Consider the following 18522-nt stretch of genomic DNA (forward strand, 5'->3'; position numbering starts at 1 on the left):
CAGTTTAGTATCATCAGCAAACTTGCTGAGGGTACATTCAGTTCCCTCATCCAGGTTGTTGATGAAAATATTAAATATCACCCAAGGCTTCGTCCAACCTGGTCTTGAACACTGCCAGGGATGGAGCATTCACAACCTCCCTGGGCAACCCATTCCAGTGCCTCACCACCCTAGCAGAAAAGAATTTCCTCCTTATATCCAATCTAAACTTCCCCTGTTTAAGTTTTAACCCGTTACCCCTTGTCCTATCACTACAGCCCTAATGAAGAGTCCCTCCCCAGCATCCCTATAGGCCCCCTTCAGATACTGGAAGGCTGCTATGAGGTCTCCACGCAGCCTTCTCTTTTCCTGGCTGAACAGCCCCAACTTTATCAGCCTATCTTCATATGGGAGGTGCTCCAGTCCCCTGATCATCCTCGTGGCTCTCCTCTGGACTTGTTCCAACAGTTCCATGTCCTTTTTATGTTGAGGACACCTGAACTGCACACAATACTCCAGGTGAGGTCTGACAAGAGCAGAGTAAAGGGGCAGGATCTTCTGCCTGTTTATATAGATGTGACTTGGAAAGTCATGTTCCACTCATACATTGTAGTTGCTGAGTTAATTAGTGGCATATCCTATAAATGAGGTCCAGTTTTCAGGGGAATTGTTACCTTTCCTTTGAGGCTTCTTCTAACACACACACGTGTTGTAAGTGTCCTAGTTAGTTCTTTGTTACTCCTTTTGCATGAAAAGATTCAATCCATTTTGTAAGTCATTCTCAATAGTGGCTACAGGGATACCACTGCTTGGTTTAAGCACATTTTTCCCTCTAACTTTGCCAGGATTATATGACTTTCTATCCCAATCATGTAAGCTCTGTAGCAGCTGTTTTGGGCTCTGTATTTGTAGCTAAGCTTATCTCAATGTGATTTCAATTTCTTTATTTCTGAAACACTACCTTTAGTAAACTTTTGCTTTCTTAGATAAAATACAAAACAGCATTGCAGTTGTGCATAGGGAAATCTATTGTATAAATAAGCAGTATCTTTTTCTGCAGATACGGAAAACCTCTTTATTTAGGGAATTTCTCAGATATACAAAGGGACTGAAACTCTGCAGCTTCTTTCCACACACACTGTATTGGTTTTGCTGGGCTTTCTTCAAATAAAAAAATCAAATTTTAATACCACGTTATTACCCAGAAATGTGTTGCTAGGGCTTTACAGTTGTTTTCCTTAATTTCCACTTCCCTGAAATAGACTTAGTTGCACAAGCCTCAAAAACGCTCAAACAGAGCACTGGGAAGACTTGGTGAGGCAAATTATCTTTGATTTTTTATGCTGCCCTGTGTACAAGTTTATCTAATCAGATGGTTATTTCAGAAGCCTGGATCCATCGCAGTTGTTAATATCAACTGTGGTTTGCTGAGTTTTTCCTTTCATCTCTTTCAGCTTCTCTGCAGACAGCAGTTTCCAAATTGATACAAAGCAGCTCTTCTTCGTGGAATTACTATGACGAATCATTGAATAATGATGATTGAACATAATTCATTTATTACTCATATTCTTTTCTGCACTGTTCTTTGCTACGTCTTGCTATGGTGTAAGGAAAAGATCTGGTTCTTCTTAAGAAAAAAAAATCCTATTGATTTCTCTAGGTGCTGGTTCAGGGTCTGTGCCTTATTTTACTCATAACCTTGTCAGGGTCCTGATCACAACTACTGGTGCATTGAACAATATGAATAGCATTCAGAGTCTGAGAGCTGGAACAGCTGATGAACTGATGAATTCTCAGTTTTTATGTTCTTCAAAAAAATTGTAATATGGGATTGGGAACCATTCAGAGTTCCAGTGTTTTGCTGGTTTATGAGAGCTTTTTATGGTATGTGGCTCTGTGTATGTGATGATATGGACCAACAGAAAGTACCAGCCTTGTCAGCTACTCTGACTCCCATGTGTACTCTGCACAATACAGCTTTTATTCTCTTTGTATCTTTCTTAGGACAGTTTTCTTTAGTTCCTACTGGAATTCACACTGTAAAGTCACTTTTGGAGAAGCAGAGAACTGATACTGATGCCAAAACTCATGCATTTGCTTACGGCTACTGTTTGGTTTTATTTTTTTTTTTTTTTTTAATAGAGCTGGCCTAGGCCAGCAAGGTGAAATAAGATGTTGTAAATAAGATGTTCATACCTTTGTTATCCTAAAGGAACAAGAAAAAAGCCCTACTGAAGGATCAAACTCCTCCAAGTTTCAGGACTTAAACTAATCTCCAGCTATCTGGCATTAAGAACAATCCTTCCTGATGAAAATCAATTTCATCAATCTTCTTTTTCAACCTCCAGTACTAACTGGTGCTCAAAATACATCCTGGACTAGCTGGATTTTTTATTTGTTTCCACCTGCAAAATCTCTCCCTATTTTTAATAAATTACATTTTTCAGTCCTTAGCATGGATGGATGGTCAATTGATACTAATTCTTACTAAGCCTCCACATGCACACACACATATATATTTACAATGTACAAATTACTTTCATTTTACTTGATGGAGTTATAGAGTGATCTCTTGAGCCATGAGAGTGTGTGCATGTTGTAAATAATTCAAGAGTGAAAGAAGATGCATGAGCCTTCAGAATAAATATCGCACATCACCTAAAATCAGACATTTGATTTCACTTCCTTAAAATCCCTCAGGTATCAAAACAGATATGACTGAGAAGTTCAAAAGTACAGCTGAGCTAGAGCTAAAACATTTTATCTCCCTGCCCTCTCAGCCTGCTTCTCAGTAAAGTCTGAGACTGTAAAATGTTTTACTTGCTAAATAGAACTATTTTTTTAAAAGTCTCATGATGCTTTAGCACTTTTGAGTTCACCAGAAGTCATAAGCATTCATACTAGCCAGATATTTTACCAAGGCAAAGAAAAGTTTTTCAGTGTTTTGGATTATGTAGTAATGATTTTCTTCTTACTGCTTTTTTAACAGCCTGTAAATAAGAAAAATAGCAGCTAGGATACTTACCTGTAGTAAGCTGGCATTTGAAAATCACTGGTGAGCGTATCAATGCTCAGTCTGTTGGTCACAAGTAACTCAGTGTAATCCCCTCCACAAAGCTCTGAGCCAGGAGCACTGTGTCAGTGACAGCAAAACCCAGTCTGGGTTTCCCATAAGTCAATTCACATAAATTAGTTCATCTGCCTGTTAAAACGAGGGAAAAAAAGTATCAGAGCCTGGGCATAATTATTATTCTGTGAGTGACTTTAAGTGTTGGTTTTTCTTTGTGGATGATCAGCTTGACAATGAGCTAAAAGATTTTTCTTCTCTTAGGACATGTTCCAGGGTCCACTGGAGTCAGTGAGCAGCAACTCAGAGAGAAACACAGAAAACAGAAGGGTAAAGAGATTTTTCAGACAAGAGATGAAATGGGTCTTCATTCAAGAAGGGTACTTGACATAAACATTCAAGAAAGAGTAGTGTATGTGCTTGTTTGCTTCCTATCTGCCACAAACTGCACAGCAGTGCAAATCCCAAAGACTGGGGGTTGCTGCATTCCCACCTCAAGCAAGTGGCATGACAGGACATCTGCCATGGTAGTTACCGCAGCTGCAGCACATGGAGGGGTAGCTGTGCCAAGCACTGAGCAGAAGGAAAGCAGGAGGCAGCCTTGCTCTGGAAGCTTCTGTTCTGGGGGGACAAAACCAACAAAGCCAAAGCTGTGCCCTTTCGCTCGATTTTCACGGCAAAGTCACAGCTAAGCCTGTGGAGATTTTGTGGTTTTGCTTCACATGTAACTAAAAATTAATTAATTAGGGTTAATTTTAAAGCTGAAAAATCAAATTTTAAGGCTAGTTAAATCTTCCAGAATACTTGTCCTTTATTAATTATTTATTTACTTTATTTGGTAGAGTTTGGAAGGCTAAGATAGGAAATACATCTCAGTGACACAATAGCTTGCTATGTTAACATTCACCTCAATGATCTGATTTATTTCCAGCTTATCAACCATCTTGATAACTTGGGCAGGAAAAGTATGATAGATTTCCAACAGTGAGAAAAACAAATTGCATAAAAACACAGCCCATCTCTTCTTTTACTTTGCACAGTCAGGGCCAACAGCATAATGAATTCTGTGAGATTCATCAGTCACAGGGCTAAATGCAACTTGGTACTTTTTTTAAATGATTGTGAAATGGACAGCAGATCAGTTTGCTCCAGATAAACATTTATTTAGCTGTACTGTCATGTTAATTCAAAGAGATTTGATATAATTTGTGTGTGTGTGTGTAGAGAATTATATAAACTATCTTTTATCAAAAGCTGTGGACTAACTATATTTTGTGATGACCAATTACAACCTGTCTGATGCCCTGATGCTGAATTGGCTGAATTGTGAATTGGCCTGGCTGTTCTCTTCCATGTGCTCCCAAGCCAGGGTAGGATCTGCTCACTGGTGTTTGCTGGTAGCAAGGTCCCACCAGTGTCTCAAGCCTCAGTAGACCAGTCCCCTCATGCTCCCTCATAGTAAATTGCAGGCTATGTGGATATCATTTACTATGCGACTCTCTGCCCATCCCTCCAGGAGGAAGGTACTCCCAACAGTGCATGGTTAAATCAGTGCTTCAGGCTTGTAGGATCTGGGTTGCCCTCTGTCTCCTCAAGGTGCTTCTAATATGCAATGGTAGCTGTTTAGCTGCGGAGTAGATGGTCAAGACTCCGAACTAGAAGCTCCACCTGTAATGCTTTCATCTCCTTGTGAATCCAAGAAGAAAAACATTTTTCCAAGGAGAAAGACTCCTGAGAAACTGAGTCAGTAAAAAACTCAGTTGTTCCCAAGCATGACCCTTTGATCAGGCGTTGGGCACCCTTCCTGAGGAGGGCAGCGGTGGAGTGGGTACTGTCGGCTACCCACGGCACCAACAGCCAGGTGCTCACAAGTCACACCAGAGCTGTCAGTTTGCTGAAGATGTATCCCACTCTGCCACTCAACAATGACAGAAGTTTTCTAGTGGCCACTGATGGTAGGAATGATTCTTCTTTTAATCATTGAGATGATTTCCAACATTAGGGAGAGGTTTTAGACATCACTCAGGACCCTTCCTTTGCCCACAAGTGAAAGTATTATGATTTTAAGCATTATCTAAAGAGTTATAAAGCGCAACTAAAGCTCAAGTCTCTAATGTTCTGTTTCTGACTCTGTTCTGAACAGAACATTCTGTATGGCATATTCAAATGTATTGTTTCTGTGGTCAATTTGCCAATGCATTAAGTGAATATGATCTTCATTAAAGGGATTTATTTGGAGCTTTCCTTCCTGACACATAGTTAAAGCATTGGATTTTCCTTTGCTACCTTCACTACAGCAACACATACTTCAGTAAAGCTAAGGCTATGTAAAGTTGCAGGAAATCATGATGTGAGCATAAGCAAAAGCCACGAGTTGTTCCTTCCGATGGTTGAGAGAGGTAATTATGGTATTTCAGGATATATGGTGACAGACTGACAAAGGTATGCTTTTATATTTATATGGATTTATATGGATATCCATTATAATTTAATACCCATTTCTGAGCAGAATGGCTCTGTGTATTCATTTGCATAATTGGAAGGGGCTCGCCACACCTAGCAGCACTTTTACTTCCACTCATGCTAATCTTTTTCCTGTACTCTGATTAAACTTTGCAAATGTCTTGGATCACAACTCTCCAGGGCTCACAGCCCACTGCAGTCAGTAGGGATTGATTTGTTTGAGGAAGTTGGTGTCACTGACCCTTAACAATGCCATTTCAGTTGGCTGCCACTGTTGATAACCAATGCTGGTGGTCTGCTCCAAAGGTGGTCATCAAACCTCTTGTGACAAAAAAGACTTTAGGTACTGAAAATTCTGATTTTCTTGTCACAGACAAAAAGGTGGCCTCTTGTCACTTATAAGAAAGCAGTAAGCACAAACACATGCTCAGCAGCAGCCCAATTAATTATACATTTTTTTTAATTTTAAGTTACCCTAAAGCATGTCTCTGGATTTACTGTTGGACGACTTTCTTTCATGTTTAGCTGCCTCCTCACTCCATTGTTTCCATGGTAACACCTTTGAAACATTGCTTCTTTCTGAGGAGGTGAAATGTAAAGTCTCTGGAATATTTCAGTGTTTAAATATTTAAATGAAAACAACAAAAAGATGGTGGGGTGAGTCAAACATGACAGGTAGGTGACACCCACAATAGCTGCTATTAAATTTGACTGTGGGGTAGCATTACCTTTGCTGTTCTCCTACTGCAAGCTGAAAAGAGCAGCCACCTCAGAGGAGCTGTGCTGAACCTGGGCTATCCTGATGCCTAGAGGCAGCTGAGCATGCTTATGACCAAGGTTAGCTGAAGTAGCCTGCTGCGAACCTCTGCAAGGAGTTAAGAATAGCAAACAAGTTAATTTGCAGGAGTGCTGTATTTATTATTTGCCAGTGATAACATTCCTTGTTAAAACTGGCAATAATTACTAATTGTCTTTGTATTTTACTGTGAAGTCTGTTAGGAAGTTAACATGGAAATAACCATAGAAAGTGTTCCTGAAAATACACCAAGGTTTGCACTGACCGTGGCCTTTCATTAACAGTAATGAACATCAGTTTATCTGGGTTTGGAGGAGGCTTTGCTGTGGAAGTGGCAGTTTTTGTAAACTTAAAGGGAGCTTTTATGGAGAATGTTCTTCTTAAAGTACTGCAGCTACAGTGATGTCTCTCACTCCTGCTACACTGACCCTTTTCAAAATTGCAGTACATGAGCTGGTGTTCAAAGTGAATGTAGTGGTGCTCATTTCCTCATTTTAGCTTGTTACACTCACCTTTCTGATCCACTTTGATTAAGGTTCCCTTTTGACAACTCCCAGAGGTGGCTGTGCCTAGCCCACTTGCTCAGAACCATCTCCCTGCTCTTGTGTACCAAAGCTCGCCCTTCCCTTAAATGCCTCCTTAGAAAAACACTTTTTCCTTTGCTGTTCTGAACCTGGACTCTGAACCAACCATCTGTTCTCCCCTCTTTTATCTGATCATAATGGGGAGCAATTAACCCTCCTTTCTCATCCGTTCTACAGGGGACAACATGAAACAGCAATGAAATAAATGACCTGACTTCCTCATACAAAACACTCCATTGAGCACTTTTCCTGCTCACTTGATTTCCCTGATTGCCATTCCCTCTAGACTATCATCTTACATGATTTTATACACTGAATATATCTTCCTAGGCCAAGGCTGCTCTCTTTCTTACTGTCAATATAGGAACACGATTTCTATTAACTTCACAGAAATAAATGGTAAGAATATTCTTTCCAATCTCTGATTGATAGCTATGATTCCTTTTAGCTTAATATGATAGGTTTTCAATAGAACAAATTTTTGGTTTGAAAAATCTGTGGTCAGATGAGGGGGAAAATTCCCAGAATTCTCCAAGCTCCTCTCACTCGTGGTGTTAAAAAAAGATGCCAGCCAAAGTAGGAGGTGTAAATTTTCTTAATGTTATTCACCATCATTTTATTTTAAAAGCTCTGATAGGCAGTCAAACAGCAATTTCAGCATCAAGAGGGTTATTAAGTTTTAGAGCAAGCCCACTCAACATTAGGGAGAGCTAATATTGCCTTAGAAAAGGGGAGTGAACAGGATGGCCTCTACGGGTTCCCTCAAGCATATGTTCTACAAGTCTCTGAATAAAGACAGTTCTCACCTTTTCAATATTGTTGTTTCAAGGACATCAGTTGCCAGGACATACATTCCTGAACTTGTTTACATAGTGTTTGGAGTCTGCAGTTTGTTTTTTTCCACAGTCACAAAGGATGAATGCCTGTTCTTTTCTTAATGATTTCGATGGACTAATCTAATGAAGGAAAGGAGCTGCCCTGTTGAATGCTCCCTCTGCTACCCTGACAGGACTTTCACTAACCCTCTTTGGCCTTCAGGCTTTCAAGCACTGACATCATCTGAGGCTTTTTGTGCATGAGAATTCTTTACAGTTCCCTCCTGTGTATTCAAAAGATCACAGCAGCCTGTGGTTTGGGCTAACAACACATGGCTGTTGAAAAACTTTCTCATTGTAATGAATCAATTTTTGCTTAGTTAATGATCCTTCTCATTCTGAGGGACTAGCAAAGGGTTTTAGAAAAAGATCCCAGTAGGTATGAATGCTGAACAGAAGTGAGGTTGATTGAGGTGTGTGAAGATGTCTCCTCAGTAGCTGTTTTGAATTTCACTTCTTTCACAGACATACAAAAACTTTCCAGAAGAAAACAGATGGAGAGCATTTTAGAGAACTGAATTTAGTTTCTTTACTTGGGAGAGGAACAAGATTATGGAGAACAAAGAAAGGTTGCTGTATAGTGATGGAAGAGAGTGCTGCAGTTAACCTGCTGAGCTTGACCAGCCAGAACCCCTCACGTTCAGAGTCATGTCAGCTAACCTCATTCCTCACTGTTATGGGTAAGCACAGTCAAATATCCCCAAGCCTCTGGGAATAGGGCTTAGAGTCAATACTAAGCTCAAACCCATGTGTAGATTTAAAGGGAGATTTGAAGAGGAGGAAGCAATTCTGTTTACAGAGAGTGGAACAAATGAAACGTTTACACTGGGCCTAGAAGATCAAGAAGTGGGGAACAAAGTCATGTGGAACTCAAAGAATAGCAGAAGCAGAGAAGTAAGCAGAAGCGAAAGTGACAGCAAGCTTGAGAAACTGAGAAAGACAGAAATGGTACATGTGTAGGGGAGGATATGCTGTGCAACAGAGACCCTGTAATTTAACCCCCATTTCAGTGTGGCTTAATGCATGTGCATGAGTTCTTCAAATCTGGCAAGCATTTAAACAGATGCCTATATCCCTGAGAAATCTAGTAGGTGTTAAACATAGATGCTGTTATGAATTTGGAGGGCTTAGACAATACTGATTCAAGGAGACAAATACTGAGGTTTTTCTAACAGACTCCCTTTTTTTTTTAGGTAGATATTGATTGAAACCTTATGGGCAGAAGAACACACTGAATCCTACTGATACAATGTCTCTCATTCTGTCCATCAGGAAGATATTTTAGTGGACTTACAGAATGAATAGAGCCAATGCACCTAAATTAAAATGTGCTAACAGCACATGTGGGACACCAGGAGTCAAATGATCTTATTTTCTTGTTGCTTAAAGTAGATCACACCTAGAGTCAAGATCTGGCTGGTACATTTTATTCTTATTGTACAGCAAGAAAATGATATGTAGCAGGCTGACCCTCTCCTTGGGCTTATGTGAGGTTGTTTACACCACGAGGATACGAGAAACTCTTGCTTGTAGCATTCCTGCATACTGTGGGAGGATCGCATTATTGTTAAATGACTATTGTTAAACTCCCAAGTAGGGTCTGGGTGAGTGTGTGGCTGCTAGCTAGGTGTTGAATGTAGTGTGTATCACAGATACTCATCAGAAATAGAAAGCAGCATCACCCAAGACTGTCAAAGAGAAATCAGCTGTAGGAAGACTGCAAGATATAAAACACAAGGGGAGAGCTGGTTAAGCTGAAGGAAGATGTGGTTCCATATTACAGTGCAAGACTGACTTCTTAGCATTTAAATTCCGGTTCAGGGTTGTTTATAGTGTTGGAAGCAAAGCAAAGGTCTGATATAAACTACAAAAATAACTCAAATAAAGGCAAACTTCTCCCTTTGAAGCATACAAAAATACAATATGATAACACAGCTGGCAACTGTCCACTAGAACTGGCAAATGGATGGGAGACAAAAATCTGAAAATGAGCAGAAAGAAATTGAGGATCTTGGCACAAGGGTAAGACCTTTGACAGGTCCTACAACTGGAGTTTCTCTGTAAATCTACTGCTCCAAGTTCATAGTTTACACATCACAGAGACTCTGATGAAAACCTCAATGCCGATGCCAACAGTGGATCTGCTTTCTAAATTTCAGGTATGGTTCCACAAAGCGCCTTTCATCAATGCGTAAAGAGCCACCTGGGTATATACCTAAGGACATATGGTGGCCTGAATTACAGCTCAACACTCAAGTATTGACATGCTTTCTGCAAACTTATATTGTCAAGCAGTATTTATGAGAGCCCCTTTCCCAGGGACCAGGTCCTAACTAAGAACAGCATTGCCCCCTTCTTGATAAGCAGGACAGCACCAATCTAAGGCTCTCCCCCGGCTCCCTCATATGAACCCCCTTGGCCAAATAGCACAAGCAGGATCCTAGTCTCTTCCCTTGCCAACACCCTTCCTCTCAGTTGAGCTTTTATGGCTCATGGGAGATTTTCTGGTCTTTTCTGAAGGAATATCGTTGGCTTTTCTTTGATACCATCTCTTGACCTTGCAGACAGTAGGACTGATACTAGGATGCAGGGTATATCAATTGGAAAAGCTGGACTTGACCAGGCTCCTAGGTCTGGTTGGGTGACTGTCACGAAGGATCACCTCTTAATCCTCTGGGCTTCTCAGCTGATGCACACTCAGCTCTTCTGTGCTGGAACAGTTCTTATGGCCAACTAACAGGGTCTCAGTTTCCAGTTATCCTGCTGTGCTGCTGCTGCTTTTCCTGTTCCTTTCAGGGGTTGCCATAGAGAATTAATCCAAACATTATACTTCTCCTTTGTCTCTCAGAAGTGTCAATATTTTCTTCTCAGATGAGCTGCTTTCATGGATCTCCTGTGAGACACTTCCCTAATTCAAAGCCTTTTGGCTGTTACTCAGTTCAAGATATTAACTGTGCTTGAGATGAAAAACAAGCAAATTTGGCAATGCTAGCTGAAGCTAGCATTAGTTGGTGCTCCTGGTGAGACATTTTAGCATGGGATATACAAAAAAGTTAAATTATCACAATGATAAGCACAGTGATACAAAAGAAGGATTGTTTCTTGTGTCTGGTTTTAAGAGAAGTACTGTTTAATATTTTCTTCCTCGACGCAAAACTCTTGTTTTGATGATATTTCCCAAATACCTCTAATTTCTAAAACGTAATTCTTCCAGGAGGATTCCTAGAACTAAATCGGAAAACATTTTATGATGATAATGAAAACAGAGAATATGTGGAGCGTCACCAGACCGCTCACTGTGAAGGCATCACTCAAAAAACTGTGTGTCTTTTTTTTTTTTTTGTTTTTTTTTTGACTATTAAGGAAAGATCCATTGAATTTATATACAGCTGTTTTGGTTGCAGTAAGATACAGCAATAATTTCAGATTCAAAAAATGAATGTAAATTAATGTAATGCTGCCTTATGCAGAAAGCAATTTTTTTTTTTTTTTTCCTCTGACATTATATCACCACTCTTTCATGCACAGCATGGATGTCTCAAATCAGAAAAAAGTTTTGGGACATCATTCCCAGCAGCGACCCCCATGTAATGTATTGCATCTATTCCAACAGATCCTCCAGATGCAGGTCTTGCAAGCTGGTGGGGGAGATGAAACTGGAGCTGAATTCTGCAGCGCCACCACTCCCCTTTGAGGCATCCTACACAGTTACCTGACACATTTCACAGGAAATACCGAAATAAAAGTGGTTTTGAATTCTGTTCTGGAAATTTAGTATTTAAGAACAATTTTGAGGCTACCCTGTGATCACCAACATGATCAAAAATGATAATCAGAAGCTCGTATGATTAGGAGATTAGTGCTCTTTGAACTTTGATCTGCCTCATTTGTGCCTCATTACACAGGGGGAAAGACACAATCTGAGAATTGCTGAGAACTGCTTTCACGGGTAGCAGATTTCTTCTGTGTAAGGGATTCACAAAAGATCTCCACTTTTTCGGTTTTATTTTCTGGCTTTCAGTTCCTCACAGGGATGGCTCCAGGGTTTCTATAGTCACTGTTACCTCTAAAACAGATAACGTTTGAACAGCCCAAAAAAGCAAAAAAAAGTATGTCAAAAAAAGGGCAATATTATATTTGCATTCCTGCAACTAACCATGTGCTTTGGTTTGATCCATGTGATGTTCATAGGACCTGAAAGAATTAATGAAAATCTCTCATATGTGAACCTCTGGACCTGTAACAATGCTTCAATTCCACTGTCTCTGTTCAAACAACCTATAGACACCAATATGGAACATCTGTGAATCACAGCCTCATCTCCAGACCCAATTTTACCTCAATTCCAGACAAACCTGCATTGCATGTCTTAATATCAGTAACTCTTCAGATCAGGAATGCCATGGCTTTAAAAATATCTTCAATGTGAAGAGCAAGTAAGAGAATAAATGTGGTAAATACACAAATCACAAGCAACCCCCATCAGCTGTTGGGAGAGATGCAACCACCAGGAAAGACTCTCTGAAACCATGGCTCTGATCTGACTTATTGGAAGAAAATTATAAACACGTGGCAAGTGGATATTGAAAAATACCCAACAAATCTCTGCAATCCCTCCTAGTGTCATAATTGCTAGATAAATTCTTCATACAGATAACTACAGTCTGTCAGCACCACAACTCTTGTTAAACACAGAACAAGGATCTTCACATTGCCCTCTGAGTGGAAGGGGAGGCTGCAGCCCCAGAGAAGAGGTGATAAAAAGCCACATGAAGAATTAGCTCCCAGGCATTATGAAGGCTGACATGGTATGCATGACATCTAACCGTGCAGTGGCATCTCTACTGACATAGCCAACCAACCACTTCACTGGAGCTTAAAGGTCTTCAATGAAAAAATGCAGTCTGCTATAAATAATGGGCCTGATCTAAAGAGCTTCAGCTACCTTTATCCAGTCTCCCATGCCTCTGCATCTAATTAGCCTGTAAGTTCTTTTGGTCAGGGATGGCTTCCATCATTCTGTGTGAGATTTCCTACATGGCCATGGAGAGAAATAAAGGGACATACATAAACTGACTTGTAATCTTCTCAACTACTTTTTTTTTTTTTTTTTTGTAGTAGGCAAGAGATTTCAAAGTTACTTTTCCTCTCTTAATAGCTATAAAAGGAATAAGAAAGGAGACTGGGGCATGTCTTAGTGCCATTCTTCTAATACGTAGTTATTTTCCTGCTTTAACTTAAATCAGAATGTCAAAGGCCCATCTGAGCCTAGATGCCCCTGGAGCTTGCACAGTTAAGGCACACAGATTCCTGTAGCTACGTGCATACAAGCAAGCAACAAGGTTAACATGACTGCTTCTCTTTGGTTCTCCAGATTTGTACTCCCTTTTGTAGTTGGGACAATCCGGCAGCTTCCAGCATGAATAATCTAGACCAATTCCACACACAGTGTATACCAAAACACCCTGAGCACTGTGCTGCCACATCTCACTATAGCAGATATAACTCATAGAATCACAGAATAGTTAGGGTTGGAAGGGACACGTAACAAACTCCCCATATTTGCACAAAGATGGGATAACACTGAGGATTAGTGGTATTTTATTTCTGAATAGTTGCTTTTGTAGAGTGGGATACCATTAGAAACAATGCCAGGTACAAAGTGCTGTATGCTCTTAAGTATAAGGACAGAGATCCAGAGGAAATTGCCTGAAAGGCCTTTCACTGTAAATCAAATGCTGTATCAAAAAATCAGATGAGTTAAACTTGTTTTCCCTACACAGGCTCCCTGACACACATGGCATTTCTGGATACCTGAAAGGAATACAGAACCAGTGCTGTTGGGAAAATCCCCAGAACTGTTCTCTCATTAATTAAGTAATCACTTAATTAACATAAATATAAATTTTAGATATAAAAATAAAAATAAAGCTGTTTTGGGACAGTCTGGAACTAACCACTTTTTAACAAAAGCGGTCATTCCCTTGCCGCTCTAAACACCGTAAGTTCGTTACGGTGTAAGCTACGTACAGCGGAGACCAGGGCAGTGCCGTTTCCCCCCGGCCATGAAGTCCACCTGACACCCATCTCCTAAGGGCAGGTAGAAGAACCCAGGTGCCACCGACACTCGACCTGGCCCGTCCCTCCGCGACGCCAGGCGCTCCAACGCACCGCGGCCCGCACCTCAAGCGCCACAGCACCTGCCGCTCCCCGTCAAACGCGACACCGACAGCAGGTACTTCCATTCCGTTTGGGGGAAAGAATTAATTTGGCCAGCTAATTCCGCTCCCCCAGCGGTGGGGGAGGGGTACGTGCGCGTTGCCATGGGTGCCGGAGGAGCACCCTGAAAGTTGCGGGCGAGAGGCGGGGAGAAGAGGGCCGGGCCGGGCCGGGCCGGGCGCTATGGGGTACGGCTGCTCTCCGGGGCTGAGCGGCCACCCGGCGGCGAGCTGAGTACCTCGGGACTGGTTACTACCGCGGCGGCGGCGGCTGTTACGCCCACCAGCGGCTGGCGGCAGGAGGGAGGAGGGAAAGGGATAAACTTCGTATTTGGGCGGGCGGGCGGGCGGGCAGGGAGCCGCATGGATGCCGCCGTCCCTCAGCGCTGACTCGCAGCCCGCGGCACGCGGTGGGGCGGCAACAGGAGTGCGGGGGTCTGCCGCGCCGTTTCCTCCGCCGCCGGCCATGGCGCGCGTGGGGCGCAGGGCTCGGCCCGGTCCTTGAGAAGGACGACTCGCCCTCCCCCCTCTCCGCTGTGGCGCCGCCGGCCCCCCCGCACCCCCTTCCGCCGCCACCTGCCTCTGCTTCACTGCTGCCGACCTGAGGCGTCGGGCATCGGCTTCTCCCCGCGCTGTAGCCCGCCCGATATGGAGCCGTCCGCACGAAGCCGCCGAGAGTGATCTCCGCTCTGCGACCGACCTGCTGGCCGTCCCCTCGGCGCCCGCGCTTGCTCCCATGGAGCTGGACGAGACGCCGCTCGCTCCCCCGAAGACCATGCTGCTTATGCTGAGGAAAGTTCGCAAGAGGCGGGAGATGTTGCTGCAGCAGCTGGGCTTCATCTGCGCCATCCTCTTCTTCGCCTGGTGCATGTCCAGCCTGCTCTCTAGATTGGGTGAGTGGCTGTGGCGGCGGGAGCAGCGGACCCCGGCAGGGTTCCGGGGGCTTGGCGGGGACAGGCGGCGCGGCTGTTCCCACTTTGAGTTTCTAAGTGGACATAGCCCCGTGGTGGGGCGGGCGAGGCCGGGGAGCAGCGCGGGTTCCTCGGGAGAGACCCCCGTGCCGGGCAGGTGCGTGGCCGCGGTCCCGGCGACAAGAGGCAGTGCATGGTGGCCGAGAGCTACCGAGCCAGGAGTCCCCCGTCACGCTCAGGGGGCTTTGGAACTGGAAGCTGAGGGGAATCGCGGGGCAGCTGAGTGTCTGGGAGCGGCCCTCAAGCAGTTTCACCGCTGTATCAGAACTGGATCCTCTTCAGCCGGTTGTGGCCCCCCCTGCAACTTCAAGCCGCTTTTCATTTTTAGGTTGTAAACCTTCATCAGCTACAACTGCCTCTTTTCACCATCTTTTCCCTCTAACGCCTCTTCCCTTCTCCCCAAAATTACAGTGTGAATTTGACAGAAAATTAGGTATTTTTAGGCAAGGAACAGTGTTAATCTTATGTTTTATAGGGAAAGTCTGTTGCATCCTTTGTGCAAATTGCCTTGTTGGTAAACTGATGCATTTATAACTGACTAAATCATTGCCATTCTTTTATTGTTGTTATTGTTTTTCCTGCCTGCTGTAGCAGTTTGGGCTCAAAGTGTGCAGCTTCAGGCCCTCTTCCTGCATCCCTCAAATACAGACTCCAAGGTTGCTGGGACAGCACATGGATGGGTCTCTAGGTAGGGCTGCCAGCAGTCCCTGAGGGTTTGAGAACAAAGTTGAACTAAGCCCAGATCCAGTGTCCACATTTAATGTAAAGAAGTCAACATTTTTAGCAGAATTAGGATAGGTCATCTGCTTAAAATAGAGCTGAGGTTAAAACGTGTGCTTTAGGGAAGAAAAATCTGATGGAACTTCTCATACTTTCTCATGCTCTTGTGCTCAAATTGTTGCTTGGGTTGTTTGAGTTATATCTAGGATGGCAACAAGCCATCCATGTAAGAACTCAGTGTGTTAGACCATATTAGCATATTGCTCATCTTAGAACTTTTTAGTTGTGGTTTTATAGTATACTGTTGCTTTCTTTATTTAGAACTGTTTGTCATGCCTGTGCCTCTTTTATTTTTTCCCTTCTTCTTGCACAAGCTATTTATTTTCATAAACTTACTGTTTCTTGAAAGCAAGCACTTGGGGCATGATTATGTTTATGTAGTTTGAAGGGATTTGGTTTTGGTGTTTTTTTGGTTTTTTTTTTTGGTAGCAGATAACAGTTTTCCAGAACTTCTCTAGGTTTACATGAAAAATGTCATGACTAATGAAAGTTTTTAATCTTCTGGGTTATCAGCTAAATCCCTCATAACCTAATTTCTGATGGTATGCTGCATCAGGTAGTTTGTTTTTTTTTTTTTCATCTGGCTAATTTACAGTATATTGTATCCATAAACACTGACCATCTGTTCTCTCTGTTTCTTATAATTGTGGCTTGGCATATTTTAGTGAATACTCCAGTCAAGCTAACTTCCAAGCTAGATTTGATTTTTTTTTTTTTTTAATTTTAAGAGTCACTCTTAATACAGACATTGAATATAAACATTAAGATCAGCTGTGGAAGAATTTTTATTACTACAATATGTTCATTTGAAATGGATAAGGTTGAGTTGGAAGTGATTTAATTAAGAGGTTCTATTCTTCCTTTGATTATTATAATTGTATACCCTGCATTATCACAAGTGCTTCTGTACTCTATTCAGCAAGTTCCACTGAGAATGCTTCTGGAATACAAGTTAAGGCAAAAGCTCCATTGACTACCAAAGAAGTCTGTATTTCTTAAGACTTGAGGGGGTTTATTTTCAGTTTTCTTTGACAAGTTATGCAGGGACTGATATTATCAGGTATACCCAACACGGAAAAGATCAGCCCCTAGAACTCAGAATAAAGCAAAATGTATCTGGAACATGTCCATCTTCATTTTTATTTTTTGAGAAATCAGTAATTTAATTTAATATGTGCAAGTGCAGATGACTAAATGGAGGCGTGACTGTTGCTCATGTCAGCATAGCTGGGCTGGTTTCATCTATAGGAGCTGCTGTGTGTTGAGTGTCACAGGTGCTGGTTTCAGCATTTTCTTGCTCCAGAGTGTGTTCCTGTTGTGGGTCACAGCTAAGTATTCTGATAACCAGAACATGATAACAGCTCTGATACTGCACCTGCATAGCTAGTTTCACCCTTTGGAGCTAGGAGCACCTTGCGTACATGTGTTAGCATTTGCCCCGGTTGCACTTTGATGTTGCTGCACTAACATATGGATGCTCTGCCCTTGCTAGTGGGAGCATATAGTCCAGGAAAAAATTAGTGATGGTGTGCATAACCTCCTTCTGTTTAATGTAGGTCGAGAATCAACTACTGCAGACAGACGTGTTTTGTCAGAAATATGGAGGAATAGAAGGTTGATGGCATCTCCTAATGGGACACAAGAAGAAAAGAACTGTACAGAACCTGGTAAGACAGGAAGACTTTGCGATGTCATAGAAGCTCTTGAAATGTATTGTGTAGTGCTGCCATGACTCAGCTGCGGAGATCTGTTAGGGTAAACATGAAAGTAGAGAATTTAAAAAAAGACAGGACTGTTCTGTGTAGAACTAAGATTTATTGTGCTATATAATGCCATGACTTTATCAAAGGTAAAAATTAATGTATGGATACAAGAATGTTTTGGGGTCAGTGAGACTTGTGCTGCCAATTTGATTTTTCTAATTTTGTTTCTTTTGCAAGAAAGATGTTTATTGCTGTTTATATTGCACAGGTAATGAGAGGTGTACTCTTCTTGAAACTGCATAGCTGAACATGCAGTATTTGAGATACCATCTGAGCACAGGAATTTGTGTTCATTACCATTATACATTTAAGCGTATTTTGCTATTTTAATGATAAACTATGTATTGAGAGTAGAAATTTATATTGTATGGAGGGGGAATGATGAGGTAAGTAATATGTAAACATTGGAAATCATTTTACTTCAGGAAATCTATCCTGGCCAGGCAATAGTAATTGATTGAGGCCAGGGATAGATGACGCATTTTAATATCAGTGTTAGCCCATAATGCTTTCATCTTCCCATCTGTCTTTCCAGTGTGTATTTCCTCTCTCTTCATGCCTCTCTGTGGTTTACGGTGTGTGGGAGATGAGACGTTTTGCCAGTGGGACTAGCCAAATAATTTAAAGTTCAGATAATTTTTTTTTTAATGTGACTTTTTGATCGACTTCTGATGACAGCAGAGTCTGTGCCATCTTGCAAACAATGACAGCATGCATTCTGGGATACTGTCCGCCCCAGGCGCTAGAAGAGTTTAGATCAGTATGCCCCCCTCAGATATGTGTTGTGTAGACTGAGGATCACTAGTGTGCTTAAGTGTTTCTGGGGGAGGCCTGAACATGATTGCACAAAGTAGGTCCAAAAGCTTTAACTGCATCATCAAAGAGCTTCTCTGTGCTTCTGTTAAGAACTTTGTGGGTTAGCTTGCTCTCGTCTGCATCTGTAACCTTATGATGCTCTTGATTTGTCTGTTGGAGTTGTTCACAGACAAGAAAGAAGACAAAAATGGCATTTTGGAAACATATAAC

At 42.1% G+C, this 18522-nt stretch overlaps 1 protein-coding gene and 1 long non-coding RNA gene across 4 annotated transcripts in view; one reads left to right on the top strand and one right to left on the bottom strand.

The window, feature by feature from the left end:
* The window catches only part of LOC130601396 (uncharacterized), a 43621-nt gene extending 29482 nt beyond the window's left edge, over positions 1-14139 (bottom strand). For all 3 annotated transcript variants that reach the window (XR_008972658.1, XR_008972659.1, XR_008972660.1), the window contains exons 1-2: positions 13948-14139; positions 3005-3181 (exon numbers count right to left, since the gene is read on the bottom strand). This is a non-coding gene — a long non-coding RNA (uncharacterized LOC130601396). The remainder of the gene's footprint in view (positions 1-3004; positions 3182-13947) is intronic.
* Positions 14140-14510: 371 nt separating this feature from the next.
* The window catches only part of LOC130601367 (ras and Rab interactor 3-like), a 159218-nt gene continuing 155206 nt past the window's right edge, over positions 14511-18522 (top strand). The window contains exons 1-2 of the mRNA XM_057413387.1: positions 14511-14875; positions 17290-17400. Of these exons, the coding sequence (XP_057269370.1) occupies positions 14719-14875; positions 17290-17400 (268 nt within the window). The 5' untranslated portion in view covers positions 14511-14718. The remainder of the gene's footprint in view (positions 14876-17289; positions 17401-18522) is intronic.

The sequence above is a fragment of the Pezoporus wallicus genome, unplaced genomic scaffold (assembly GCF_028554395.1).
Source record: "Pezoporus wallicus isolate ANWC-B61680 ecotype Strahan unplaced genomic scaffold, APGP_CSIRO_Pwel_v1 contig_3017, whole genome shotgun sequence".
Taxonomy (NCBI): domain Eukaryota; kingdom Metazoa; phylum Chordata; class Aves; order Psittaciformes; family Psittacidae; genus Pezoporus; species Pezoporus wallicus.